This window comes from Salmo salar, chromosome 13 (genome assembly GCF_965601325.2).
Source record: "Salmo salar chromosome 13, fSalSal1, whole genome shotgun sequence".
Lineage (NCBI taxonomy): Eukaryota > Metazoa > Chordata > Actinopteri > Salmoniformes > Salmonidae > Salmo > Salmo salar.
Genome location: NC_138303.1, coordinates 26,962,275 through 26,988,779, shown reverse-complemented (window position 1 = coordinate 26,988,779; position 26,505 = coordinate 26,962,275). Strand labels below are relative to the sequence as shown.

At 41.0% G+C, this 26,505-nt stretch overlaps 1 protein-coding gene and 1 pseudogene across 3 annotated transcripts in view; both read left to right on the top strand.

Annotated features, from left to right (window-relative positions):
* Window positions 1-5,897: 5,897 nt before the first annotated feature.
* Window positions 5,898-8,555, top strand: LOC106566766 (uncharacterized; annotated as a pseudogene).
* Window positions 8,556-11,840: 3,285 nt separating this feature from the next.
* Window positions 11,841-26,505, top strand: part of LOC106566730 (uncharacterized) — a 45,635-nt gene continuing 30,970 nt past the window's right edge. Inside the window, exons 1-3 of one of the 3 annotated variants that reach the window (XM_082959914.1) lie at window positions 11,879-11,969; window positions 23,741-23,884; window positions 26,357-26,418. In XM_082959914.1, the coding sequence (XP_082816040.1) occupies window positions 26,364-26,418 (55 nt within the window). In that variant the 5' untranslated portion in view covers window positions 11,879-11,969; window positions 23,741-23,884; window positions 26,357-26,363. Of the gene's footprint in view, window positions 11,970-23,740; window positions 23,885-26,356; window positions 26,419-26,505 lie in introns of all 3 variants that reach the window. The other 2 variants (XM_014135057.3, XM_014135058.3) reach the window with 2 other exon arrangements.

Below are 26,505 nucleotides of genomic sequence, written 5' to 3'. Positions count from 1 at the left end.
AAAACATTTATATGGAGAGAAGTTGTGCTTGTGTATCAAGGACCAGCACATTAGAGCTTGTTTTTTAAATGTTGTTAATTTAACAGGAAGTTTAACCACAGCATAAGGGCATTGGAGTAAAAAATTAAGCCCCACAATTTTCTGGAAAATAAACAGTATTTGTTTTTAGATACTTCTTCATCCAGTTCACTTTTGTAGTCTGATTAAACAGCGTAAAATCTAAAACATTTAGACCACCATCACAAATCTTGTTGGTAATAACATCCTTTCTGATCTTGTGTGGCTTATTTTTCCAAATTAAATTGAGTAATAATTTGTCGAGAGTGGTAAACGTAAACTTGGGAATCTCTAAAGATGTAAAAAGATAAGGAGTTCGAATAAACCCTCTGCCTTTACAAGAACTCTACCCTGAAGAGATAAATCTCTTGCCAACCATGAATTAAATGTCTTTTTTATAGATTTAATTAAGGGATTGACATTAATTTCTTTAATTTCATTAGTATTTCGGGTAATTTTGACACCTAAGTAGGTTATAACATCATTGACAGAAATTTCAGGACTCACTGCGTCTTTAAGTGCTAAAAGTGGTAAAATTTCACATTTTGCAATATTCAAAACCAAACATGACAATTTAGATAATAGCTCTACTGAATGTAGGGTTACTGGAACCTGATTTTAATTTCTCAAAAACAGGGTTGTATCGTCGGCTAACTGGGAAATCTTCACCTCCTTATCACATACAGTTGAAGTCGGAAGTTTACATAAACCTTAGCCAAATACATTTAAAATCAGTTTTTCACAATTCCTGACATTTAATCCATGTAAAAATTCCCCGTCTTAGGTCAGTTAAGATCACCACTTTATTTTAAGAATGTGAAATGTCAGAATAATAGTAGAGAGAATGATTTATTTTAGCTTTTATTTATTTCATTACATTCCCAGTGGGTCAGAAGTTTACATACACTCCATTAGTATTTGGTAGCATTGCCTTTAAATTGTTTAACTTGGGTAAAACGTTTTGGGTAGCCTTCCACAAGCTTCCCACAATAAGTTGGGTGAATTATGACCCATTCCTCCTGACAGAGCTGGTGTAACTGAGTCGGGTTTGTAGACCTCCTTGCGCGCACACACTTTTTCAGTTTTGCCCACACATTTTCTATAGGGTGAGGTCAGGGCTTTGTGATGGCCACTCCAATACCTTGACTTTGTTGTCCTTAAGCCATTTTGCCACAACTTTGGAAGTATGCTTGGGGTCATTATCCATTTGGAAGACCCATTTGCGAACAAGCTTTAACTTCCTGATTGATGTCTTGAGATGTTGCTTCAATATATCCACATAATTTTCCTGCCTCATGATGCCATCTATTTTGTGACGTGCACCAGTCTCTCCTGCAGCAAAGCACCCCCACAACATGATGCTGCCACCCCCATGCTTCACGGTTGGGATGGTGTTCTTCGGCTTGCAAGCCTCCCCCTTTTTCCTCCAAACATAACGATGGTCATTATGGCCAAACAGTTCTATTTTTGTTTCATCAGACCCGAGGACATTTCTCCAAAAAGTATGATCTTTGTCCCCATGTGCAGTTGCAAACCGTGGTCTGGCTTTTTTAATGATGGTTTTGGATGAAGGAAAAAAAGGAAACCGCACACTGATCTTGATAGTATCACTGATATTTAATAAGCTTACGTATCGGCCTAACGGCCTTCGTCAGAGCTTGATGGTTTTGGAGCAATGGCTTCTTCCTTGCTGAGCGGCCTTTCAGGTTATGTCAATATAGTACTTGTTTTACTGTGGATATAGATATGTTTGTACCCGTTTCCTCCAGCATCTTCACAAGGTCCTATGCTGTTGTTCTGGGATTGATTTGCACTTTTCACCCCCACCTTCATGTACAAATTACCTCAACTAGCCTGTACCCCCGCGCACTGACTCGGTAGCGGTGCCCCCTGTATATAGCCTCGTTATTGTTATTATTGTTATTATTAATATTCTTATTGTGTTACTTTTTATTATAACTTTTTTTTTGTCTACTTGGTAAATATTTTCTTAACTCTTCTTGAACTACACTGTTGGGTTAAGGGCTTGTAAGTAAGCATTTCACGGTAAAGTCTACACTTGTTGTATTCGGCACATGTGACAATTAAAGTTTGATTTGATTTGAATTCACCCCCCTGAGACAATACATGTTAGAAACACCTTTGGCAGCTATAAAAGCTTTGTCTTTTGGGGTAAGTCCAAGAGCTTTGCACACCTGGATTGTACAATATTTGGCCATTATTATTTTTTAAATTGTTCAAGCTCTATCATGTTGGTTGTTGATCATTGCTAGAAAGCAATTTTCAAGTCTTGCTATAGATTTTCAAGCCGTGTCAAAACTGCAACTAGGCCACTAAAGAAAATTCAAAGTCATCTTGGTAGGCCACTCCAGTGTAGATTTGGCCTTGTGTTTTAGGTTATTGTCCTGCTGAAAGGTGAATTTGTCTCCCAATGTCTGTTGGAAAGAAGATTAAACCAGGTTTTCCTGTAGTATTTTGCCTGTGCTGTCTGCTTCTTTTTATCCTAAAAAACTCCCTAGTCCTTGCCGATGACAAGTATACCCATAACATGATGCAGCCACTACCATGCCTGAAAATATGAAGAGTGGTACTCAGTGATGTTGTCACGCCTGCTTCCACTCCCCCTTTCTGGCGTTCGAGGCTGCCAGGCTGCCCTTCATTACGCACATCTGTCACCATCATTACACGCATCAGCGCTCATTGGACTCCCCTGGACTCCTTGTTGTTGATTGTCCCCTCTATATCTGTCTGTTTCTCAGTTTTGTTCCTTGTGTCAGAATTATTGTTGTAATGTTGTTTTGTTCCCCCCTGTCCAGACGCTGTTCTTGTTTAGTTTGATGTTTGTTTTCCATTAAATGTTCACTCCCTGTACTTCAAATCAAATTTTATTTGTCACATGCACCAAATACAACAGGTGTAGTCCTTACAGTGAAATGCTTACTTACAAGCCCTTAACCAACAATGCAGTTTTAAGAAAAATACCTAATAAAAGTAAGCAATAAAAGTAACAAATACTTGCTTCTTGTCTCCAGCATCAGTCCTCACAGAATACTGACACCACTATTTGAAGCATCAGGGAATTCTTGTTTTTTGTTTTTGGTGGTGACGTCGGGTCCGGGTGCCGCCGCCGATGGAACCAGGGGTGCCTCAGCTGGCTCGTCGGGCTTCCACGCCTTAGCTGGCTCGAGAGGTTTCCTTGCCTCGGTTGGCTCGGCAGGCTCCCATCCCACGCCATGCCTCGGCTGGCCCGTCAGGCTCGCCCAGGTGGGACGCCGGGTGGCGCTCCTAGATGGTGAGGTACTGTCACGCCTGCTCCCGCTCCCCCTATCTGGCACTTCAGTACCCTTCATTACGGACACATGTCACCATAATTACACACATCAGCGCTCATTGGACTCACCTGGACTCCTTCACGTTGTTGACCGCCACCTCTTTATCTGTCTGTTCCTCAGTTTTGTTCCCCGTGTCAGCATTATTGTCGTAATGTCATTTTGTTCCCCCTGTCCAAACTCTGTTCTTGTTTTCTTTGGATGTCCGTTTTCCATTAAATGTTCACTCCCTGCACTTGCTTCTCGTCTCCAGCATCGGTCCTCACAGATGTGTTGGATTTACCCCAAACATAGTGCTTTGTATTCAGGACAAAACGTTAATTTCTTTGCCACATTTTTTACAGTATTACTTATGTGCCTTGTTGCAAACAGGATGCATGTTTTGGAATATTTATATTCTGTACAGGCTTCCTTCTTTACACTCTGTGATTAAGGTTAAAATTGTAAGGTATCTACAATGTTGTTGATCCATTCTCAGTTCTTTCATATCACAACCATTCAACTCTGTAACTGTTTTAAAATCACCATTGGCCTCATGGTGAAATCCCTGAGCAATTTCCTTCATTTACATTTACATTTAAGTCATTTAGCAGACGCTCTTATCCAGAGCGACTTACAAAATGGTGCATTCACCTTATGATATCCAGTGGAACAACCACTTTACAATAGTGCATCTAAATCTTTTAAGGGGGGGGGGGTTAGAAGGATTACTTTATCCTATCCTAGGTATTCCTTAAAGAGGTGGGGTTTCAGGTGTCTCCGGAAGGTGGTGATTGACTCCGCTGTCCTGGCGTCGTGAGGGAGCTTGTTCCACCATTGGGGTGCCAGAGCAGCGAACAGTTTTGACTGGGCTGAGCGGGAACTGTGCTTCCTTTCCTTTCCTTCCTCTCCAGCTAGTGAGTTAGGAAGGACGCCTGCATCTTTGTAGTGACTGGCTGTATTGATTCACCATCCAAAGTCTAATTAATAACTTCACCATGCTCAAAGGGATATTAAGGTTTTTTTTCAGGTTTATTTTATTTACATTTTTTTACACATCTACCTTCTTTGCGAGGCCTTTAAAAACCTCTCATCTTTGTGGTTGAATCTGTGCTTGAAATTCACTCCTCAATTGATGGGTCTTACAGATAATTGTGTGTGGTCTACAGAGATGTGGTAGTTGTTCAAAAATCATGTTAACTACTATTATTGAATACATAATGGACTCAAGACATAACAACAACAAAAAATCCACTTTAACCATGATGGGGTATTGTGTGTGTAGATCAGTGACACAAAAATCAACATTTTATACATTTTAAATTCCGGCTGTAACAACAAAATGTGGAAAGAGTAAAGGGTTGTGAATACTTTAAGGCACTGCATGTATACCTCATCATCAGCCCATTTTATAGGTAAACTGCAGGGTAATGTAAAAGTTGTATATTTTAAAGATACAATACGTAATATGGTACACGTCATAATTGGGTTTTAATCCAGAGGCCAGAAAAGTTATCTGGGTCTTGTTTTAGTAACAGTGAAATCAGACCTTCTTGCGGAGTACCTGACAGACTAGTTAAAGCAACCTAAAAATGTAGCTTTGAGTACATCAGAAAATAGTTGATATCCTGTACCTTTACCGGTATACCATGAAGCCCTGGAGTTTTTCCAGACCGAAAGGATTTAATAGCCTCAAAGTTATTTCTCTGTAAATTGGCCTTCGCATTGATCTTATTAGGGATTTGTTAACTCATAATTTTTTTTATTAGGAAATAAATCCTTACTGTAATTGTCATTCAGTGGGAGAGACTGAAAAGAAAACGTCTGCTTAAAATATTTAGCTTTCTCTTTTAAAAAATAAGTTGGAGAGTCATAGATGACTGCCTTTTAGTAACGAGTTCCTACCAATTATTTTTAGTGCCGTTCCTGTGTTGAAGATTCAGGAAAAATGTGGTGCATTTTTCGACATACTCCATCCAGTTTGCTTTATTTTTGTAATTTATTACATTAGATTGTTCTTGAATATGGTCGGTCCTCCACTCTTTTTGCTTTTCCTCTAACTTGTTTTGTGCCTCTATAGTACCGTTATTATTGCAATCTACCTGTACTGTGGACAGCTCGGAAAGACGGCAACCGGAGCGGGGAGGGTCGGCAAATAAAACCACTTCCTCCGTGCGGAGGAGACGCAAACAAAGCTACAGATCGACACATGGAAACATATCCCCATGGGAGCCTGAGAGGAGGGAGGATGAGCTCCCCAATCTGACGAACCAAAGGCTAATGATGCATTGAAACGGACAACTGAATACGACCATGGAATATGTGTTTGGAAAGGTCTACAAGAATGCCAGAGGCCTTAAAATGAATAATTTGTAGATTAAATGTCTGGAGGGGGTAGTAGCGATACAACACACAGGTAGCGAACCTGGTGATACGCAGGAGGAGCCAGGCCCAGAGTCACACCAAAGAGCCCAGAGCCTCCATGTGTCGCAACAAGATCCTCCTGGAAGACCATCGGAGAAGGTTCGAATCAAATGGCCGCAAACCTGCAAGACAACAGTGTGGCAACAGTTCGACGAGGATGCAGACAAGGTGCTGGAAGCAACAGCAAAGGGAGGTGCAGATAGGAGGCTACAAAGTATGACGACAATCTTAGTCAGTCTATCGGAGGAAAGGTTTGGCGCAGTGGAGCAAAGGCCTGTGAGAACACCGTACACCATGAACCAGAGAGCTGCGAAAGTCCACAAGATCAGGCAGGAACTGAATATCCTCAAGAAATAGCACAAGGAGGCCAGTGAGGAGCAACGGCCACCCTTGGCAGAGCTACGGAGCATCTTGAGAAAGAAGATATTGACTATGCGTAGGGCTGAATGGCATAGAAGACGGTGGAAAGAAAGAAACAAGATGTGAACTGCCTTTATAGCCAATCCCTTTGGTTTCACAAAGCAGCTACTAGGACAGAAGCGCAGTGGGAACATGGTTTGTTCCAAAGAGGAGATTGACTAGCAGATACAGTGACCCGACAAGGAGCAGGAGATGGGGCAGTGCAATATCTTGATACACCCACCAGTACCAGTCACAGAGTTCGACAACAGGGAGCTTATTTCTGAAAGAAGTACAGGACGTTGTGAAGAGGGCAAGGTCTAGCTCAGCTCCTGGACCAAGCGGAGTACCGTACAAGGTCTCTGTTACTCTGGAAGATCCTTAAGGTCCTTTTGGAGGAGAGGCAAGGTTGTACAGCAGTTAAGATTCTCCTAAAGAGTTTGGATCCTGAAGGAAGAAGATTCAGAAAGAATCGACCAATTCAGGATCATCTCCTTGCTAAGTGTCGAAGGGAAGATTTTCTTCAGCATTGTAGCCAGGCGGCTGGCAGACTTCCTCTCTAAGAATGGCTACATCGATACATCTGTCCAAAAGGGAGACATCACAAAAGTACCAGGTATGTTGACCCAGCTCATCAGAGAAGCACGAGAGAACAAGGGTGACTTTGCAGTGTTCTGGCTTGACCTTGCCAATGCCTACGGATTGATTTCTCACAAACTGGCAATGATAAAACACCATGTTCCAGACCAAGTGGCAGATCTCATCCTGGACTACTATGACAGGTTCAGCATGAGAGTCTCATCAGGGCCAGTAACATCAGAGTGGCACAGACTGGAAGTGGGAATCATCACAGGCTGCACCATCTCTGTGATCCTGTTTGCCCTGGCGATGAACATGATTGTGAAGTCTGCTGAAGCTGAGTGTCGGGGCCTCTGAACCAAATCTGGGGTGCAACAACCACCAATCAGAGCCTTTATGGACGACCTGGCAGTCACCACAAAGTAAGTGCCAGGAAGCAGGTGGATTCGGCAAGGGTTGGAAAAGCTGATTGGATGGGTGCGAATGAGTTTCAAGCCAACAAATTCGAGGTTAATGGTGTTGAAGAAGGGCAAGGTCATAGACAGATTCCGCTTCATTATAGCAGGAACACTGATCCCCACCATCCTGGAAAAGCCAGTGAAGAGCCTTGGCAAGGTGTTCAACAGTAGCCTGAAAGACACAACATCAATCCAGGCCACCTGTCAAGAGTTGGAGAGCTGACGGGTCAGGACTTCCAGACAAGTTCAAGGCGTGTATGCATCAGCATGACCTTTATCTAGGGCAGGGGTGGGCAATTCCAGTCCTCGAGGGCCTGATTGGTTTCACAGTTTTTCCCCTGCCCCAGCTAACACACCTGACTCCAATAATCACCTAATCATGATCTTCAGTTTAGAATGCAATTTGATGAATCAGCTGTGTTTACTAGGGATGGAGAAAAAGTGTGACACCAATCAGGCCCTCGAGGACTGGAGTTGCCCACCCTGCTCTAGGGGATACTCTGGCCTCTGCTCATCTACGAAGTACCCATCTTAGGCTGCCCCTGAAGCCCCTGGAAGAGGAGTTCAAGGACTCTCGGGCGAGGGAAGTGATGCAATACAGGGAGTCGAGTTACCCAAAAGTGGCCCAAGCAGGGGTAGTGGTCAAGACCGGGAGGAAATTGAGAGCAGAGGAAGCCGTGCTGCAGGCTGAGTCTCAGTTGTGTCCTTGTGGTAGCAGTGACCCTGGGAAGAGCTGGTCTGTGAACCATCTCAACCTCCCGGTACGACACTACCAACTGGCGCCATGACCAGGTTCTAAAGACCATCACAGAAACAATCTGCACAGGAATTGGCAAGAGTAAGCAAGCTTGGCCCACCTGTCAGAAGACCACTTTCGCTCGAGCTGGAGAGCAGCCAGGCTCAAAATCTGAACCACCAGCAGGCTTCTGCTCAGGACTGGCAGCTGACAACAGACCTGGAGAAGCAGCTCATGTTCCTGCAGCACATTGTCAAGGCAACCCTGAGACCAGACATAACCCTGGTCTCAGAGTCCAGGAAGACCATCATTATTCTGGAGCTGAAAGTCCCTCGAGAAAATCGTCTTGAGGAGGCGTACGAGAGGAGAAGGGCAAAGTATGAGGGACTGGTCATCGACTGTCGGAAGCAGGGTTGAAAGGTTAGTAGCATGCCTATCGAGGTAGGCTGCAGGGGGTTTTCTGGTCAATCCCTCTACAGAGCCTACAGCACACTCTGCGTCAATAGAGCGAAGAGGAGGAGCGCCATCAGCAACACCATCGAGGCAGCTGAAAAAGCATCAAGATGGCTCTGGATCAAGAGAGGAGATCCATAGGGAGCAGCGTAATGCCACCTGGACACAAGTTGGGGTATGATCAAACTCGGCTGGGTCACCTGGGTGAGGATATCTGATGTTGTAGGACCCGAAACACCCTATAACTCCAGGTTACATCACTGATGATGTGTCCAGGAGCATCAAGAGATGTATTCATAAAATAATATACTGTTAATTCCTGTATTTTCCCTTTTTAGTCTCTTTAGACCAAAACTGCTTTTTCTTTACTGATGCATATTGAATTGAATGACCTCTGAAGGTACATTTAAAGATATCCCAAACAATAAGGGGATTTGCTGAACCTATATTGTGCTGAGAAAAAAATCAGTTCTAGATTATTTTGACAACTTCCGGTGAAATTTGAGGGCACGTAATTCAAATAAATAATCATAAATATTATGGATTTTAAACATTTAGGTACATATAAGTGTCTTATATCGGATGAAAGCTGATATTCTTGTTAATCTAACTGCACTGTCCGATTTACAGTAGCTATTACAGCGAAAACATGCCATGCGATTGTTTGAGGACGGTGCCCCACATCAAAATATTTTTCCCCCGGCACAGGTTTCATACAGTCACATATAAAGATTAAATATTCACTTACTTTTTGAAAATCTTCCTCTGATTTGTCATCCAAAGGGTCCCAGCTATAACATGTAGTGTCGTTTTGTTAGATAAAATCCTTCTTTATATCCCAAAAAGTCAGTTTAGTTGGCGCCATCAATTTGAGTAATCCACTCGTTCAACTTGCAGAGAAAGGAATCTGAAAATCTACCCCTAAACTTTGTTTCAACAAGTCAAAATACGTTTCTATTTACTCCTCAGATACCCTAAAATGTAATCAAACTATAATATTTATTTCTGAAAGAAGTATGTTCAATAGGAAACCGATTTTAGTAGGTGCGTCTTGTCTTCATGGTGTGCGCAAACACGAATTTCCAGGACTGTGTCCTACAAAACGGTTATTCCTTATTCGTTTTTGACGTTACAAGCCTGAAACCTTCAACATAGACTGCTGACACCCTGTGGAACCATAGGAATTACATCCAGGGAGCTAATTTACAATATGACCTTTCTCTTGCATTTCTAAGAGGATGATCTCTCTCCCCCAAAAAATTCTGGTTGGTTTTCCTTTGGATTTTCTCCTACCATATCTATTGTGTTATATTCTCCTACATTATTTTAACACTTCTACAAACTCCAAAGTGTTTTCTTTCCAATGGTACCAATTATATGCATATCCTGGCTTCAGGGCCTGAGCTACAGGCAGTTTACCTTTGGCACGTCATTCAGGCAGAAATTGAGAAAAAAAGGGGCCTAGCCCTAATTAAGAAACAATTGTCCTCCGGTAGACTTTGATAAAAATTTCCAATATCCCTGGCCAAGTGGAAATTGTGTAAGAGTTATGTGAGGACCAATTAGATGATGGTCCGATCGCATTCTGTCTCCTATCAATACTTTCTTTAACCTTTGGTGCCAGAGAGAAAGAGACAAGAATGTCATTTTTTTTGTCTCCCCATATATGCTATCCGCTAGTTCTAATGTGTCCATGATATTTGTAATCTCCTTAAGGGCACGAGGATGATAGTTTGTAGTGTGATTTCCTTCACGGTTCATTGAGGTACTTAACACTGTTATAGCCTCCCACCATAATGATTTGATCATTTGTTGCCTGTAAATTCAATAGATTGGATCATCCTGATTTGGACCATATAGATTAATGAGCCAAATCTTTTTCTTCTTCTATGATATCATGGCGGTCCGCAAACAATCATTTAAGTGCATGCTGCCACTTACTGTGCTGGAATGTACAATCACTCATGATCTGGCCAGTTCTGTACTGCCATGAAAATATAATAAAAACCAAATAAATCCCTACTAACTTCTACCCCCCATCCCAAAACCCCTCCCCACCCCCCTTACCCCATCTATATAATGCTGAAACACTCCACCCTTAGAATTGCTCAGCATATCAACAACCATTTCAACAGTAACATCTGTTACGCCCAATATCTCTTTTGCCATCTCCACAATAACCTTCACCCTGGCATTTCTACTTTTATTCATGATCAAAGTGTCCTTTAACACTGCACATTCATGAACGCAAGATTTTCTACTGATCAACCTTTTGGCCTCAATCACTCTTCCTCCCTAAACATTTTCTTTAATATTATCTATGGACATAGATATGGGAACCCCAGTGATGACTCACCGCAATCTAGCATAAGCACCAGGGACATGGCTTTTAATCTTCTTCCCATTAAGCTTTTCCATTTTCAGAATCTTCTCTTGATGAGCCTGGCTACAAAGCAAAAAATATGAACAATCTACCATTTCCAATGAACTGAGCTAATTTGACTTCATCTACCTCTTTCTCTATGGCATTATTTTGTCAGATTGGGTGTAAATGAGGCCCTGTTGTCTCTTCAAACACTATCACCACTTTCCACTGCAACACATTATTACTTTTGCTTCATTGCTTTCTCTACTAGACGCTCTACGGCTTTCTGTATAATGATCTCTCTTCTTTCTATGTCTTTCCACTATCATTCCGGTCCTTGACCCTCATCCTCCCGCTCCATACCATCAGAACTGACACCCATATTGTTGGCATTCCAGCACAACTGTTGCTCCACCAACTTTTTCTCAATTTCCTCCACTTTGTCCGCACTACTCGCCGCCATTTCCGAAACATGAATTGTCTTCAATATGCAAAAATAGCACCTAAAAAAGCCTCAATGTCTTTTCCTCCAGTCCTTTCAGCCATAAGCCAAATCATCTTCCTTGCGGATCTTGCCTGACAGTTTACACATTCAGATCAAAATCATTGTTAATTAGTATCATTACCCGTTGTGAGTTCCTTTGTCCATGACAGAAAGTGATTTCACCACCCCGGTCTTTTTTTCACGCAACTTCATCTTTAGATGTAGAGTGAGTTTCCTGTGACAGTAGATGTTACATTCCTTCTCCACTTTAAACTGATTGCCTTTTCTTATAATCTGCTAAGCCAATACACTTATAACTGGCTATACTTATTTCACCCCTAGCTGTACTTTTAGTTTATTGTTGACACAGCGTGTTTGCCATTAGCCAATCATGTTTCTCATGGATTTCAAAGCATGTGAATGCATTCAACTTGTATTTACAACTTCACAACTGGTTATTATCACCTTCCCACTTGGTTATGAACGCAGCATAAATTTCGATTTATATGACCGTTCAAAACAATTTTTACAAGTCGTTGCTCGTTTTTTTCCGAAGTCCCAGTTGCCTTGAACGCACTGAAGTCGTAGGTCGGAGGTTTCGTAGTTCCAAGTTGTCTTGAACGCAACAACACAGTGGAGGAGAAGACAAAATGGAAGGCTGTGTAGACGTTTTCCTACGACAGAGCACAACTGGATAACCAGTAAGGTAGTTAGCTATTGTTTAAAAAAAATGATCGTAAGATTAATTAATACAGTTATATTTTACAACAACAGTTAGTTAGACGCAAGCTAGCCAAATGAAATTACATTAAAACATTGGCACGCGGTAAGGCTCCTTGACCCTGTGAATAGCTAGTTAACTGGCCTATGCTAACGTCAAGTAGGCTTGCTAGCTAGTATACGTTATTTAAAAAAGGTTTTTATATCAATAATGTTTGGTAGTTATACTGCTAGATATAATACCACTACACACGCCGCTAACTAGGTTGCTAACGTTAGTTAACTTAAGCTCGTGGAATGTTTGCACTAACGTTAGCTTGTTAGCTAGCTTGCTAGGTGGGGGAGGGTGTCTCTAGTCTATTTTTTTTTAAACGGCATACTTTTGTTTTAATCACTAGATTAAGCGTTAGCTAGCTACATGCCTACATTCAGTGGCAGTAATTTAATACTTCAGTGGTAGACTTCATTAATCTTTATTTTTGCGGTGTCAGTGTTACAACTCAACTTCTAAAATGAACTATGTCTAATTTACAAGCCTCTGTAGTAAACAGCGAGTCCTGCTTGAAATTCACATTTTCTATGGGAGGAATACTTGATCAGAAATTGTCATTGTTTGATGTTATGGACACGGGGGGATGCACGGTTTTTGAACACCCAATTGATGTCTCTTTCTAGACATGACATAGTGCTCATAGTCTTGTCTACGAGCTACATGCATCTTTTTTTATGCTTGTCTGATTCTGAATTCACACTTGGCTTGTGTATAACTCTGGTACAGGGCGTTAGTGCGGCCCAGCCAGTGAACTAGAATGATTAATTATATTTCTATGGGCTCAGGTAGGCCCGGTGTTAGCAAGCGTCATATAGTAAGCTACTGTCAGTTATTTACATCAGGTGATGTGATTTCATAGGGCGTTATTTTAAGATGCTCATACCATGTATCATTTAGCTATTTGATTTTTTTTTTTAAATTTAAGGACCCCTTTTAGATGTATTAAGTACCAGTCAAAAGTTTGGACACACCTACTCATTCAAGGGTTTTCTTAATGTTTTACTGTTTCCTACATTGGTGAATAATAGTGAACACATCAAAACTATGAAATAACACAATAATGGAATCATGTAGTAACCAAAAAAGTAGCCACCCTTTGCCTTGATGCCAGCTTTGTTCACTCTTGCCATTCTCTCAACCAGCTTCACCTGGAATGTTTCCAACAGTCTTGAAGGAGTTCCCATATATGCTGAGCACTTGTTGGCAGCTTTTCTTTCACTCTGTGGTCCAACTCATCCCAAACCATCTCAATTGGTTTGAGGTTGGGTGGTTGAGGAGGCCAGGTCAACTCCATCACTCACCTTGGTCAAATAGCCCTTAAACAGCCTGGAGGTGTGTTGGGCATTGTCCTGTTGAAAAACAAATGATAGTCCCACTAAGTGCAAACCAGATTGGATGGTGTATTGCTGCAGAATGCTGTGGTAGCCATGCTGGTTAAGTGTGCCTTGAATTCTAAATAAATCAGTGTCACCAGCAAAGCACCATCACACCCCCCCCCTCCATGGTTCAGTGGAAACTACACATGCAGAGATCATCCGTTCACCTATTCTGCATCTCAGAAAAACACAGCGGTTGGAACCAAAAATATCAAATTTGGACTCATAAGACCAAAGGACAGATTTCCACTAGGCATGTACAATATATCAGTGAACATATCGGATTCAGCCGATATTAGCTAACAATGTCAACATCGGTATTGGCCGATGTCTAGTGCAAAACCGATGTCAAAGCTGACGTGCATACCTATATAACGAAGGTACATGACGTAATGACACCACGTACATTTTTGCGGTATAAGTGCAACACAGCATTCCTAAACTATCCCACAATGTCTGCTGTATGGATCGAGCAGTCAACAAGTCAAGCAGTCATTTGAAAGAGTAACAACATTTCAGCAATACAACTCAGGCGGAATCCATTAAAGCCAAGATAATGGAATTCATTGCCCTTGACAATCAACCGTTTTCTGTCGTGGGTGATGTTGGCTTTCGCTGATTGGTCGAGCACCGGTACACACTACCAAGTGAGCTATTTTTCAGATGTTGCCCTACCGGAGTTACACAGTAGTAGTGTCACTGCTATTAGCTTCACGGCATACATACTATGGAACTCCGTTTGGGTCTTTGAGTGTCAAAAAATATACAGTAGCACTGTCAAAGATGTACAACAAAGTCAGCAAACACCGACCACGAACGATGTGTTTACAATACCGCGTTGGTAATAAAGCATTTGTTCGACCGCAACTTCTGGGGTAGCTAGCTTTAGCTTGTTACCTAGCTATCAGCAATACAACCAGCCTGAAAACAATGACCAGTAGAAACTGCAGTCATTTTCATTATTCTTAGCAATGATTTAGGAATCCTTGTAAGTATTAGCTAGGTTGCCACTTATTGTTTGCCTATTGAAATTGAACTTTAGTTCATGAAAATAAATAGCTAGCCATCTACTTAACCCTGTTGCCTTAAGCTAACGTTATAAGCAGCCAGCTAGCTTCATCTGGCTAGAGAGGCTCGACCGGACCGGGTTGTGTGTTGTGAAGCTAGCCACAATAAGGATTAGGCATATATTTACATTTTAGTCATTTTTAGGCACAATAGTGGAATTTCTGGTTTGCCATAAAAATTAAAGTGTCATTGACAGTGATGCAAATGAATACAAATAGTAGAATTATGCCTTTTATTTGGAATTCTAACTGCGAAGTGCACTATTGTGGCTAATCCTTATTGTGGCTAGCTTCACATAGATGTGTCCGACCACCATTAATCAAATATGAACTGTCTTATAAATTAGTGTTATTTTAGATGACATCTAGCCATATAAATTCAGCAAAAAAAGAAACGTCCCCTTTTCAGGTCCCTGTCTTTCAAAGATAATTCGTAAAAACCCAAATAACTTCACAGATCTTCATTGTAAAGGGTTTAAACACCGTTTCTCATGCTTGTTCAATGAACCATAAACAATTAATGAACATGCACCTGTGGAACGGTCGTTAACTTCTTGCATCTAGGCGTTCCGCTAGCGGAACCCCGTTCCGCCAGCAGAACGCCTTGCCAACAGCCAATGGAACAGCAGGGCGCGAAATTCAAAACATCAAAAATCAAATAATTTCAATTTCTCAAACATATTACTATTTTACACCATTTTAAAGATACACTTCTCCTGAATCCAACCACGTTGTCCGATTTCAAAAAGGCTTTACAGCGAAAGCAAAACATTAGATTATGTTAGGACACCACCAAAACAAGAAAAGCCACACAGCCATTTTCCTAGCAAGGAGATGTCACAAAAACCCCAAATCCTGCTAAAATGAAGCACTAACCTTTGACAATCTTTAGCAGATGACACTCCTAGGACATGTTACACAATACATGTATGTTTTGTTCGATCAAGTTCATATTTATATCCAAAAACAGAATTTTACATTGGCGCGTGATGTTCAGAAAATGATTAGCCTCCAAAACTTCCGGTGAATGACCACAATGTGCACATTCATTTGCAGAAATACTCATCATAAACGTTGACAAAATATTTAATTATTTAAAGAATTATAGATTTACTACCTCTTAATGCAACCGCTGTGTCAGATTTCAAAATAACTTTACGGAGAAAGCACATTGTTCAATATTCTGAGTACATAGCTCAACCATCAATGCAAGTTATACAGTTAGCCGTCATGCCACGGTGTCGTCAAAACTCTAAAATACTGTTGTAAATATTTTCTTACCTTTGCTGAACTTCGGCGGAATGCAGTCGGAAGGACTCCCACTTCCACAAGAAATGTTAATTTGTTTGATAAAGTCCATAATTTATGTCCAAATACTTCCGTTTTGTTGGCGCGTCCAGAACACTATTCCAAAAGGCACGAGACGGGGGCGCAAATAAATAGAGGAGAAGCTCAAAAGTTCCATTACCGTTTGTAGAAACATGTCAAACGCTGTTACCAATCAAACCTTAGGGTGTTTTTAACATAAACAATCGATAATATTCCTACCGGACAATAGCGTATTCATTACAGAAGAAAAATAAAAAATGCTATCCATGTGTGAATGCGCATGAAGTAACTACATGACCTCAGACAGGACACTGCTTGAACCGGCTGTTATTCGGTCAAAATTCACCATAGAAGACTTGACATCTAGTGGAAGCCTTAGGAAGTGCAAGTTGACCCCACAGACACTGTAGTTTCAATAGAAAATGGTCTGAAAGACTACAATTCTCAGACTTCCCACTTCCTGGTTGGATTTTTCTCAGGTTTTTTCCTGCCATATGAGTTCTGTTATACTCACAGACATCATTCAAACAGTTTTAGAAACTTCAGAGTGTTTTCTATCCAAATCTACTAATAATATGCAAATATTTGACTCTGGGCCCGAGTAGTAGGCCGTTTAATTTGGGTACGTTTTTCATCAGGCCGTGAAAATACTGCCCCCTATAGCGAAGAGGTTAAGACACCTACAGCTTACAGACGGTAGGCAATTAAGGTCACAGTTATGAAAACTTAGGACACTAAAGAGGCCTTTCTACTGACTCTGAAAAACACCAAAAGAAAGATGCCCAAGGTCCCTTCTCATCTGCGTGAACGTGCCTGAGGCATGAGAACTGCAGATGTGGCCAGCGCAATAAATTGCAATGTCCGTACTGTGAGACGCCTAAGACAGGGAGACAGGACGGACAGCTGATCGTCCTTGCAGTGGCAGACCACGTGTAACAACACCTGCACGGGATCAGTACATCCGAACATCACACCTGCGGGACAGGTAAAGGATGGCAACAACAACTGCCCGAGTTAAACCAGGAACGCACAATCCCTACATTAGTGCTTAGATTGTCCGCAATAGGCCTAGAGAGGCTGGACTGAGGGCTTGTAGGCCTGTGGTAAGGCAGGTCCTCATCAGAAATGACCGGCAACAAGGTCGCCTATGGGCACAAACCCACCTTCGCTGGACCAGACAGGACTGGCAAAAAGTGCTCTTCACTGACGGGTAGCAGTTTTGTCTCACCAGGGGTGATGGTCGGATTCGTGTTTATTGTCGATGTAATGAGCGTTACACCAAGGCCTGTACTCTGGAGCGGGATCGATTTGGAGGTGGAGGGTCCATCATGGTCTGGGGCGGTGTGTCACAGCATCATCGGACTGAGCTTGTTGTCATTGAAGGCAATCTCAACGCTGTGCGTTACAGGGAAGACATCCTCCTCCCTCATGTGGTATCCTTCCTGCAGGCTCATCCTGACATGACCCTCCAGCATGACAATGCCACCAGCCATTCTGCTCGTTCTGTGCGTGATTTCCTGCAAGACAGGAATGTCAGTGTTCTGCCCTGGCCAGCGAAGAGCCCCAGATCTCAATCCCATTGAGCACGTCTAGGACCTGTTGGATCGGAGGGTGAGGGCTAGGGCCATTCACCTCTGAAATGTCCGGGAGCTTGCAGGTTCCTTGGCGGAGGAGTGGGGTAACATCTCACAGCAAGAATTGGCAAATCTGGTGCAGTCCATGAGGAGGAGATGCACTGCAGGACTTAATGCAGCTGGTGGCCACACCAGATACTGACTGTTACTGACTTTGTTCAGTAACAGTCAGAAATTGTTCCATTTCTGTTAGTCACATGTCTGTGGAACTTGTTCAGTTTATGTCTGATGTTGAATCTTATGTTCATACAAATATTTACACATTTTATTTTTGCTGAAAATAAACACCGTTGACAGTGAGAGGACGTTTTTTTTTTGTTGATGAGTTTAGTAATCTAGCAAACTATAGCTACTGAAACAGATTGTCATTTTGCTATGTTTTTGGGGAAGAACATTGTTTGCGTCCATGAGCTAGCTATTGTTTTCATGACCAGCACTGTAGTTTCGCGAGACGACTTTACCAGCATCATAGCACACGTATCGATGAATCGTTGTGATATATGAGTGATAGTGTAATCAATGTTTAATAACTACTTAAAATTAATGAACGCGTGACGTGCAGTCATATTCAAGTCCTGATTGGTCAGCAAATGTATTTGACACGTCAAGTAGGGTTTTTTGACATGTCAAATAGTATTTCTTTGACACGCAAAGACCCAAACGGCGTTCCATAGAAATTCTGGTTGAGAATTAAACAACTGAACAAATGAACAGCGAAACAGCACAGCAAGTAAGTGAAAGAAATAGGTTTTGATTATGTTTGACTGGTAATGGGGACATAGTAAATGCCAACAAAATAACTTTTTGGTGTGTGTGTGTGTGTGTGTGTGTGTGTGTAACCTTTATTTAACTAGGCAAGTCAGTTAAGAACAAATTCTTATTTACAATGATGTCCTGCCCGGGACGACGCAGGGCCAATTGTGGGCCGCCCTATGGGACTCCCAATCAAGGCCGGATGTGATACAGCCTGGATTCGAACAAGGGACCGTAGTGATGCCTCTTGTTCTGAGATGCAGTGCCTTAGACCGCTGCGTCCGTGTGTGTTAGTTAACTATTTAACTCTACTAGAATTAGAGATCGACCGATTAATCGGCATGGCCGATTAATTATGGCCGATTTCAAGTTTTCTTAACAATCGGTATTCGGCCTTTTTGGATGACGATAATGGCCGATTACAAAACAATCCACAAGGAGACTGCGTGGCACGCTGACCACCTGTTACGCATGTGCAGCATCAGAAGGGCCATGTGGCTGCAAGGAGCCAAGGTAAGTTGCTAGCTAACATTAAACTTAACTTATAAAAAACAATCAATCTTCACAGAATCACTAGTTAACTACACATGGTTGATGATATTACTAGGTTAACTAGCATGTCCTGCGTTGCATATAATCAAAGCAGTGCCTGTTAATTTACCATCGAATCACAGCCTACTTCAACTTCGCCAAACGGGTGATGATTTAACAAAAGCACATTCACGAAAAAAGCACAATTATTGCACAAATGTACCTAAGCATGAACATCAATGCCTTTCTTAATCAATACACAGAAGTATATATTTTTAAACCTGCATATTTAGTTAAAATAAATGCATGTTAGGGAATTTGTGTCACTTCTCTTGCGTTCAGTGCAAGCAGAGTCAGGGTATATGCAGCAGTTTGGGCCGCCTGGCTCTTTGCGAACTGTGTGAAGACCATTTCTTCCTAACAAAGACCGTAATTAACTTCTCTGGGATATGTGGGACGCTACCTCGACGACATCCAGTGATATTGCAGGGCGCCAAATTCAAACAACAGAAATCTCATAATTAAAATTCCTCAAACATACAAGTATTATACACCATTTTAAAGATAAACTTCTTGTTAATCCAACCACAGTGTCCGATTTCAAAAAGGCTTTACGGCAAAAGCAAACCATGCTATTATCTGAGGACTGCACCCCATCAAACAAATACAATCAGATTTCAACCCGCCAGGCACAACACAAAAGTCAGAAATAACATATAATGCATGCTTTATCTTTGAAGATCTTATTCTGTTGGCACTCCAATATGTCCCATAACCATCACAAATGGTATTTTTGTTCGATTAATTCCGTCGTTATATATCCAAAATGTCCATTTATTTGGCGCGTTTGATCCAGAAAAACACCGGTTCCAACTCGTGCCACATGACTACAAAATATCTCATAAGTTACCTGTAATCTTTGTCCAAACATTTCAAACAACTTTAGGTATTTTTTAACGTAAATCATTGATAAAATTTAAGACGGGATAAACAGCGTTCAATAACAGAGGAAAACAATGTGGAGCGTGCTTTCTGGTCACGCGCCTCTATCAAACAGTACACTTCCCTCGAGCCTCGTTCTGAAACGCCCTGCTTCTTCATTACACAAAGGAAAAACATCAACCAATTTCTAGACTGTTGACATCCAGTGTAAGCGATAGGAACTGCAAACAACTGCCTTAGAAATCTAGGTTCCCAAAGAAAACCAATTGAGAAGAGAGTGACCTCTCAGTGACCTCTCAGTTTTAGAAACTTCAGTGTTTTCTATCCAAATCTACCAATTATATGAATTTCCTAGCTTCTGGGCCTGAGAAACAGGCAGTTTAATTTGGGCACGCTTTTCATCCGGACATGAAAATACTGCCCCCTATCCCAAAGAAGTTAATTTGCCAGAATTATACATAATTATGACATAGCATTGAAGGTTGTGCAATGTAACAGCAATATCTAGACTTAGGGTTGCCACCCGTTCAATAAAATACGGAACGGTTCCGTATTTCACTGAAAGAATAAACATTTTTTTTTTTTAACGATAGTTTCCAGATTTTACCATATTAATGACCAAAGGCTCGAATTTCTGTGTTTATTATAATTAAGTCTATTTGATAAAGCAGTCTGACTGAGCGGTGGTAGGCAGCAGCAGGCTCGTAAGCATTCATTCTCGTAAGCATTCAAACTGCACTTTACCGCGTTTGCCAGCAGCTCTTAGCAATGCTTGAAGCACAGCGCTGTTTATGACTTCAAGCCTATCAACTCCCGAGATTAGGCTGGCAATACAAAAGTGCCTAAAAGAACATCCAATAGTCAAAGGTATATGAAATACAAATGGTATAGAGAGAAATAGTCGACGCGTAATTCCTCATAATTCCTATATTAACTACAACCTAACACCACTTACTGTGAATATGGAAGACTCATGTTAAATTGAACCACCAGCTTTCATATGTTCTCATGTTTTGAGCAAGGAGCTTAAACGTTAGCTTTTTACATGGCACATATTACACTTATTTTCTTCCCCAACACTGTTTTTGCATTATTTAAACCAAATTGAACATGGTTCATTATTTATTTGAGACTAAATAGATTTTATTTATGTATTATATTAAGTTAAAATAAGTGTTCATTCAGTATTGTTGTAATTGTCATTATTACAAATATATATATATATATATATATATATATATATATATATATATATAAAAAAAGATAATAGGCCGATTTAATCAGTATCGGCTTTTTTTGGTCCTCCAATTATCGGTATCGGCGTTGAAAAATCATAATCGGTCGACCTCTAACTAGACTGCTTAACGTTTTTAAAATCGCTTGTCGGTATCTGTTTCTTTTTGGCAAGGAAAATATCAGGTATCAGCCAAAATTGTCATATCGGTGCATCACTAATTTCCACCGGTCTAATGCCATTGCTTGTGTTTCTTGGCCCAAGCAAGTCACTTCTTTATTATTGGTGTCCTTTAAATAGTGGTTTCTTTGCAGCAATGGACCATGAAGGGCTGTTTCACGCAGTCTCCTATGAACAGTTGATGTTGAGATGTGTCTGTTACTTGAACTCTGTGAAGCATTTATTTGGGCTGCAATTTCTGAGGCTGGTATCTAATGAACTTATCCTCTGCAGCAGAGGTAACTCTGGGTCATCCTTTCCTGTGGCGGTCCTCACGAGAGCCAGTTTCATCATAGCACTTGATGGTTTTTGCGACCGCACTTTGCTTAATTGAGCTGTTCTTGCCTTAATATGGACTTGGTCTTTGACCAAATAGGGCTGTCTTCTGTGTACCACCCCTACCATGTCACAACACAACTGATTGTCTCAAACGCACTAAGATGGAAAGAAATTCCACAAAGACATTTTCAACAAGGCACACCTGTTAATTGAAATGCATTCCAAGTGACTACCTCATGAAGCTGGCTGAGAGAATGCCAAGAGTGTGCAAAGCTGGCATCAAGGCAAAGGGTGGCTACTTTGAAGAGTCTAATATCAAAAATATATTTTGATTTGTTTAGCACTTTTTTGGTTACTACATGATTCCATGTGTGTTATTTCATAGTTTTGATGTCTTCACTATTATTCTACAATGTAGAAAATAGTAAAAAAATAAAGAGAACATGAGTAGCTGTGTCAACTTTTGACTGGGACTGCAGCAAAATTGTATTATTTGATAAAATATTGAATTTGGCCTTTACTAATATAGCCCATAGAAACGCATTGAATAACACATTCAGAAATGGCAAAACAGGCAGTCGAAAAATAAATCTTAAGGCATTAGTGGTTTCTTTGCAGCAATTCGACCATGAAGGCCTGATTCACGCAGTCTCCTATGAACAGTTTATGTTGAGATGTGTCTGTTACTTTGCTAAGGGTGGCTACTTCGGGGCTCTCGAGTGGCGCAGCGGTCTAAGGCACTGCATCTCAGTCCAAGAGGCGTCACTACAGTCCCTTGTTCGAATCCAGGCTTTATCACATTCGGCCATGATTGGGAGTCCCATATGGAGGAGCACAATTGGCCCAGTGTTGTCCAGGTTTTGCCAGGGTAGGCCGTCATTGTAAATAAGAATTTGTTAACTGACTTGCCAAGTTAAATAAAAGTACAACACTTTTTAATTTTTTAAGTGTCTTTCTTACGGTTGAAAAAGTTTACATACACCTTAGCCAAATACATTTAATTTTGACACCTAAGTAGTAGGTTACAACATCGTTGACAGAAATTTCAGGACTCACTGCGTCTTTAAGTGGTAAAATTTCACATTTTGCAATATTCAAAACCAAACATGACACTTGAGAAAATTGCTCTACTGAATGTACAGTTACTGGAACCTGATTTTCATTTCTCAAAACAGGGTTGTATCGTCGGCTAACTCGGAAATCTTCACCTCCTTATCACATACAGTTGAAGTCGGAAGTTTACATACACCTTAGCCAAATACATTTAAACTCAGTTTTTCACAATTCCTGACATTTAATCCTAGTAAAAATCCCTGTCTTAGGTCAGTTAAGATCACCACTTTATTTTAAGAATGTGAAATGTCAGAATGATAGTATAGAGAATGATTTATTTCAGCTTTTTATTTCTTTCATCACATTCCCAGTAGGTCAGAAGGGTATATACACTCAATTAGTATTTGGTAGCATTGCTTTTAAATTGTTTAACTTGGGTCAAACGTTTCGGGTAGCCTTCCACAAGCTTCCCACAATAATTTGGATGAATTTTGTCCCATTCCTCCTGACAGAGCTGGTGTAACTGAGTTAGGTTTGTAGGCTTCCTTGCTCGCACATGCTCTTTCAGTTCTGCCCACAAATGTTCTATAGGATTGATGTCAGGGCTTTGTGATGGCCACTCCAATACCTTGACTTTGTTGTCCTTAAGCCATTTTGCCACAACTTTGGAAGTATGCTTGGGGTCATTGTCCATTTGGAAGACCCATTTGCGACCAAGCTTTTAACTTCCTGACTGATGTCTTGAGATGTTGCTTCAATATATCCACATAATTTTCCTGCCTCATGATGCCATCTATTTTGTGAAGTGCACAAAATAGTCCTGCAGCAAAGCACCCCCACAACATGATGCTGCCACCCCTGTGCTTCACGGTTAGGATGGTGTTCTTCGGCTTGCAAGCATCCCCCTTTTTCCTCCGAACATATGGCCAAACAGTTCTGTTTTTGTTTCATCAGACCAGAGGACATTTCTCCAAAAAGTATGATCTTTGTCCCCATGTGCAGTTGCAAACCGTAGTCTGGCCTTTTTATGGAAGTTTTGGCTTCTTCCTTGCTGAGCGGCCTTTCAGGTTATGTTGATATAGGACTCGTTTTACTGTGGACATAGATACTTTTGTACCTGTTTCCTCCAGCATCTTCACAAGGTCCTATGCTGCTGTTCTGGGATTGATTTGCACTTTTCGCACCTAAGTTCGTTCATCTCTAGGAGACAGAACGCGTCTCCTTCCTGAGCGTTAGGACGGCTGCGTGGTCCCATGTTGTTTATACTTGCATACTATTGTTTTTACAGATGAACGCAGTACCTTCAGGCGTTTGGACATTTCTCCCAAGGATGAACCAGACTTGTGGAGGTCTACAATTTTTTTTTCTGAGGTCTTGGCTGATTTCTTTTGATTTTCCTATGATGTCGAGCAAAGAGGCACAGAGTTTGAAGGTAGGCCTTGAAATACGTCCACAGGTGCACCTCCAATTGACTCAAATGATGTCAATTAGCCTATCAGAAGCCTCTAAAGCCATTGGAATTTTCCAAACTGTTTAACCTCTAGGGGACCCCTTCCCGTTCTTATCCCGTTAACGGGATTGATTTTGACAACAGCCAGTGGAAAATCAGAGCGCCAAATTCAAAACAGCTAAAATCTCATAATTCCATTTTCTCAAACAATCAACTATTTTACACCATTTTAAAGATAAACTTCTCGTAAATCCAACCACATTGTCCGATTTCAAAAAGGCTTTACGGCGAAAGCATAAAATTAGATTATGTTAGGAGAGTACATTGACAAAAATAATCACACAGCCATTTTCCAAGCAACTAGATGCATCACAAAAACCCAAAACACAGCTAAATGATGCACTAACCTTTGACGATCTTCATCAGATGACACTCCTAGGACATTGTTACACAATACATGTATGTTTTGTTCAATAAAGTTCATATTTATATCCAAAAACAGCATTTTACATTGGCGCGTAATGTTGAGAAATGTTTTCCCTCCAAAACGCCCGGTGAATCAGCACAATGAGCACACATATTACAGAAATACTCATCAAAATGTTTGATCAATATATAAGTGTTATGCACAGAATTATAGATACACTTCTCCTAAATGTAATCGCTGTGTCAGATTTCAAAAGGTTCACGGCGAAAGCACAATTTGCAATAATCTGAGTACAGCCCAGAAGACACCAATAACAAGCAAACAGAAACCTGCCATCTTGGAGTCAATAAAACTAAGTTACATTATAAATATTCACTTACCTTTGATTATCTTCATCAGAAGGCACTCCCAGGAACCCCAGCTCCACAATAAATGTTTGATAAAGTTCATATATATATATATATATATGTCCAAATAATCAATTTTGTTCGCGCGTTAGGTTCACTATCCAAATCCACAACGCGCATGCTTACTTAGTCCAGACAAAGTCAAAAAAGTTATACTACAGTTTGTAGAAACATGTCAAACGATGTATAGAATCAATCTTTAGGTTGCTTTTATCATATCTTGAATAAAATTCCAACCGGACCTATACGTTCTCTTTAGCAGTGAATATGAACTCAGCTCGCTCCCAGGTCATTGCGCGTGACTGAGCCCATGCCTTATAATGGGACACCTACTTCCTTGTGCTGTAATTCTCATCAAATTCCCCATAGAATCTTCAAACACCGTTCTAAAGACTGCTCACATCTAGTGGAAGCTTTAGGAAGTGCAAAATGAACCCTAAGTCACTGTATACAGTCAAGGCAATCACTTGAAAAAACTACAACCTCAGATTTTCAACTTCCTGCTCGACTTTTTCTCAGGTTTTTGCCTGCCATATGAGTTCTGTTATACTCGCAGACACCATTCAAACAGTTTTAGAAACTTCAGAGTGTTTTCTATCCAAATCTACTAATAATATGCATATTCTAGTTTCTGGGCCAGAGTAGTAACCTGTTCAAATTGGGTACGTTTTTCATCCGGCCGTGAAAATACTGCCCCCTAGCCCCAAGAGGTTTGAAGGCACAGTCAACTTGATGTATGTACATTTCTGACCCACTGGAACTGTGATACAGTGAATTATAAGTGAAATAATCTGTAAACAATTGTTGGAAAAATTACTTGTCATGCACAAAGTAGATGTCTTAACCGACTTGCCAAAACTATAGTTTGTTAACAAAAAATTTGTGGAGTGCTTGAAAAACCAAACTAAGTGTGTGTAAACTTCCGACTTCAACTGTATATCTAGGAGATATAAGAAAGCTAAGGAAATGTTTTGCTTTTTTTGGGGTGGGGCACTCTACCTTTTTATACTTCCATTAATTGTTTTAAAACTGGTACTGGTTACAGTCAGATGAGTCCTGTGACACTTGTAGGGGTTGTAAAGCAAAATGGTCAACATCGTGTTCGTGAGAATCTCCCCTTTCCACAGTGGGATTCCATTAGTTTGTAGCCAATACGGTACGGACGCTACAAACAGACGTTGGCACATCAACTACTGACTTCAGACGAGTCCCGTGACTCGGAGAACACCAAAACGGAGAACACCATCGTGAGAGTCTATTTTCCATATTCGTTTGTTGGCCAAACTGTTCTGACGCTGCAGACGTTTTTGTGAGAAGACTGATTTTCGGGATGTCTCATGGTCTGACAAACACCACTGTAGCTTGCCCACCTTCCACCGCAGATGCGGTGGATTGAGACGCAGCCCATGCAAGAATGATATGTCTAGCTTAAACTGACAGATTTTGATGGGGATGTTTTGTTACCTATACTGAAGCACCCATGTGTCAATAGACTTAAGGATTAATGCAAAGTTATGGACTGCTCTTCAAGTCTCGCGACGAGTAAATGTGCTTCATTTCAATCAACAGCATTTCTGGTAGATTGGATAACATTTGTTTTTTTTTATCTTAATTTGACAGGTCTATCATGGAGGGCTTTATGGATATCAATGAGATCCATGACATCACTGGCACTGATACAGGTATTACCTTAACTATTTTCCTTCCCCTTTTAGTCGTAATGGACTGTGTGTTAGCTGTCCAAATTATGTGATTGGATGGAGATGATG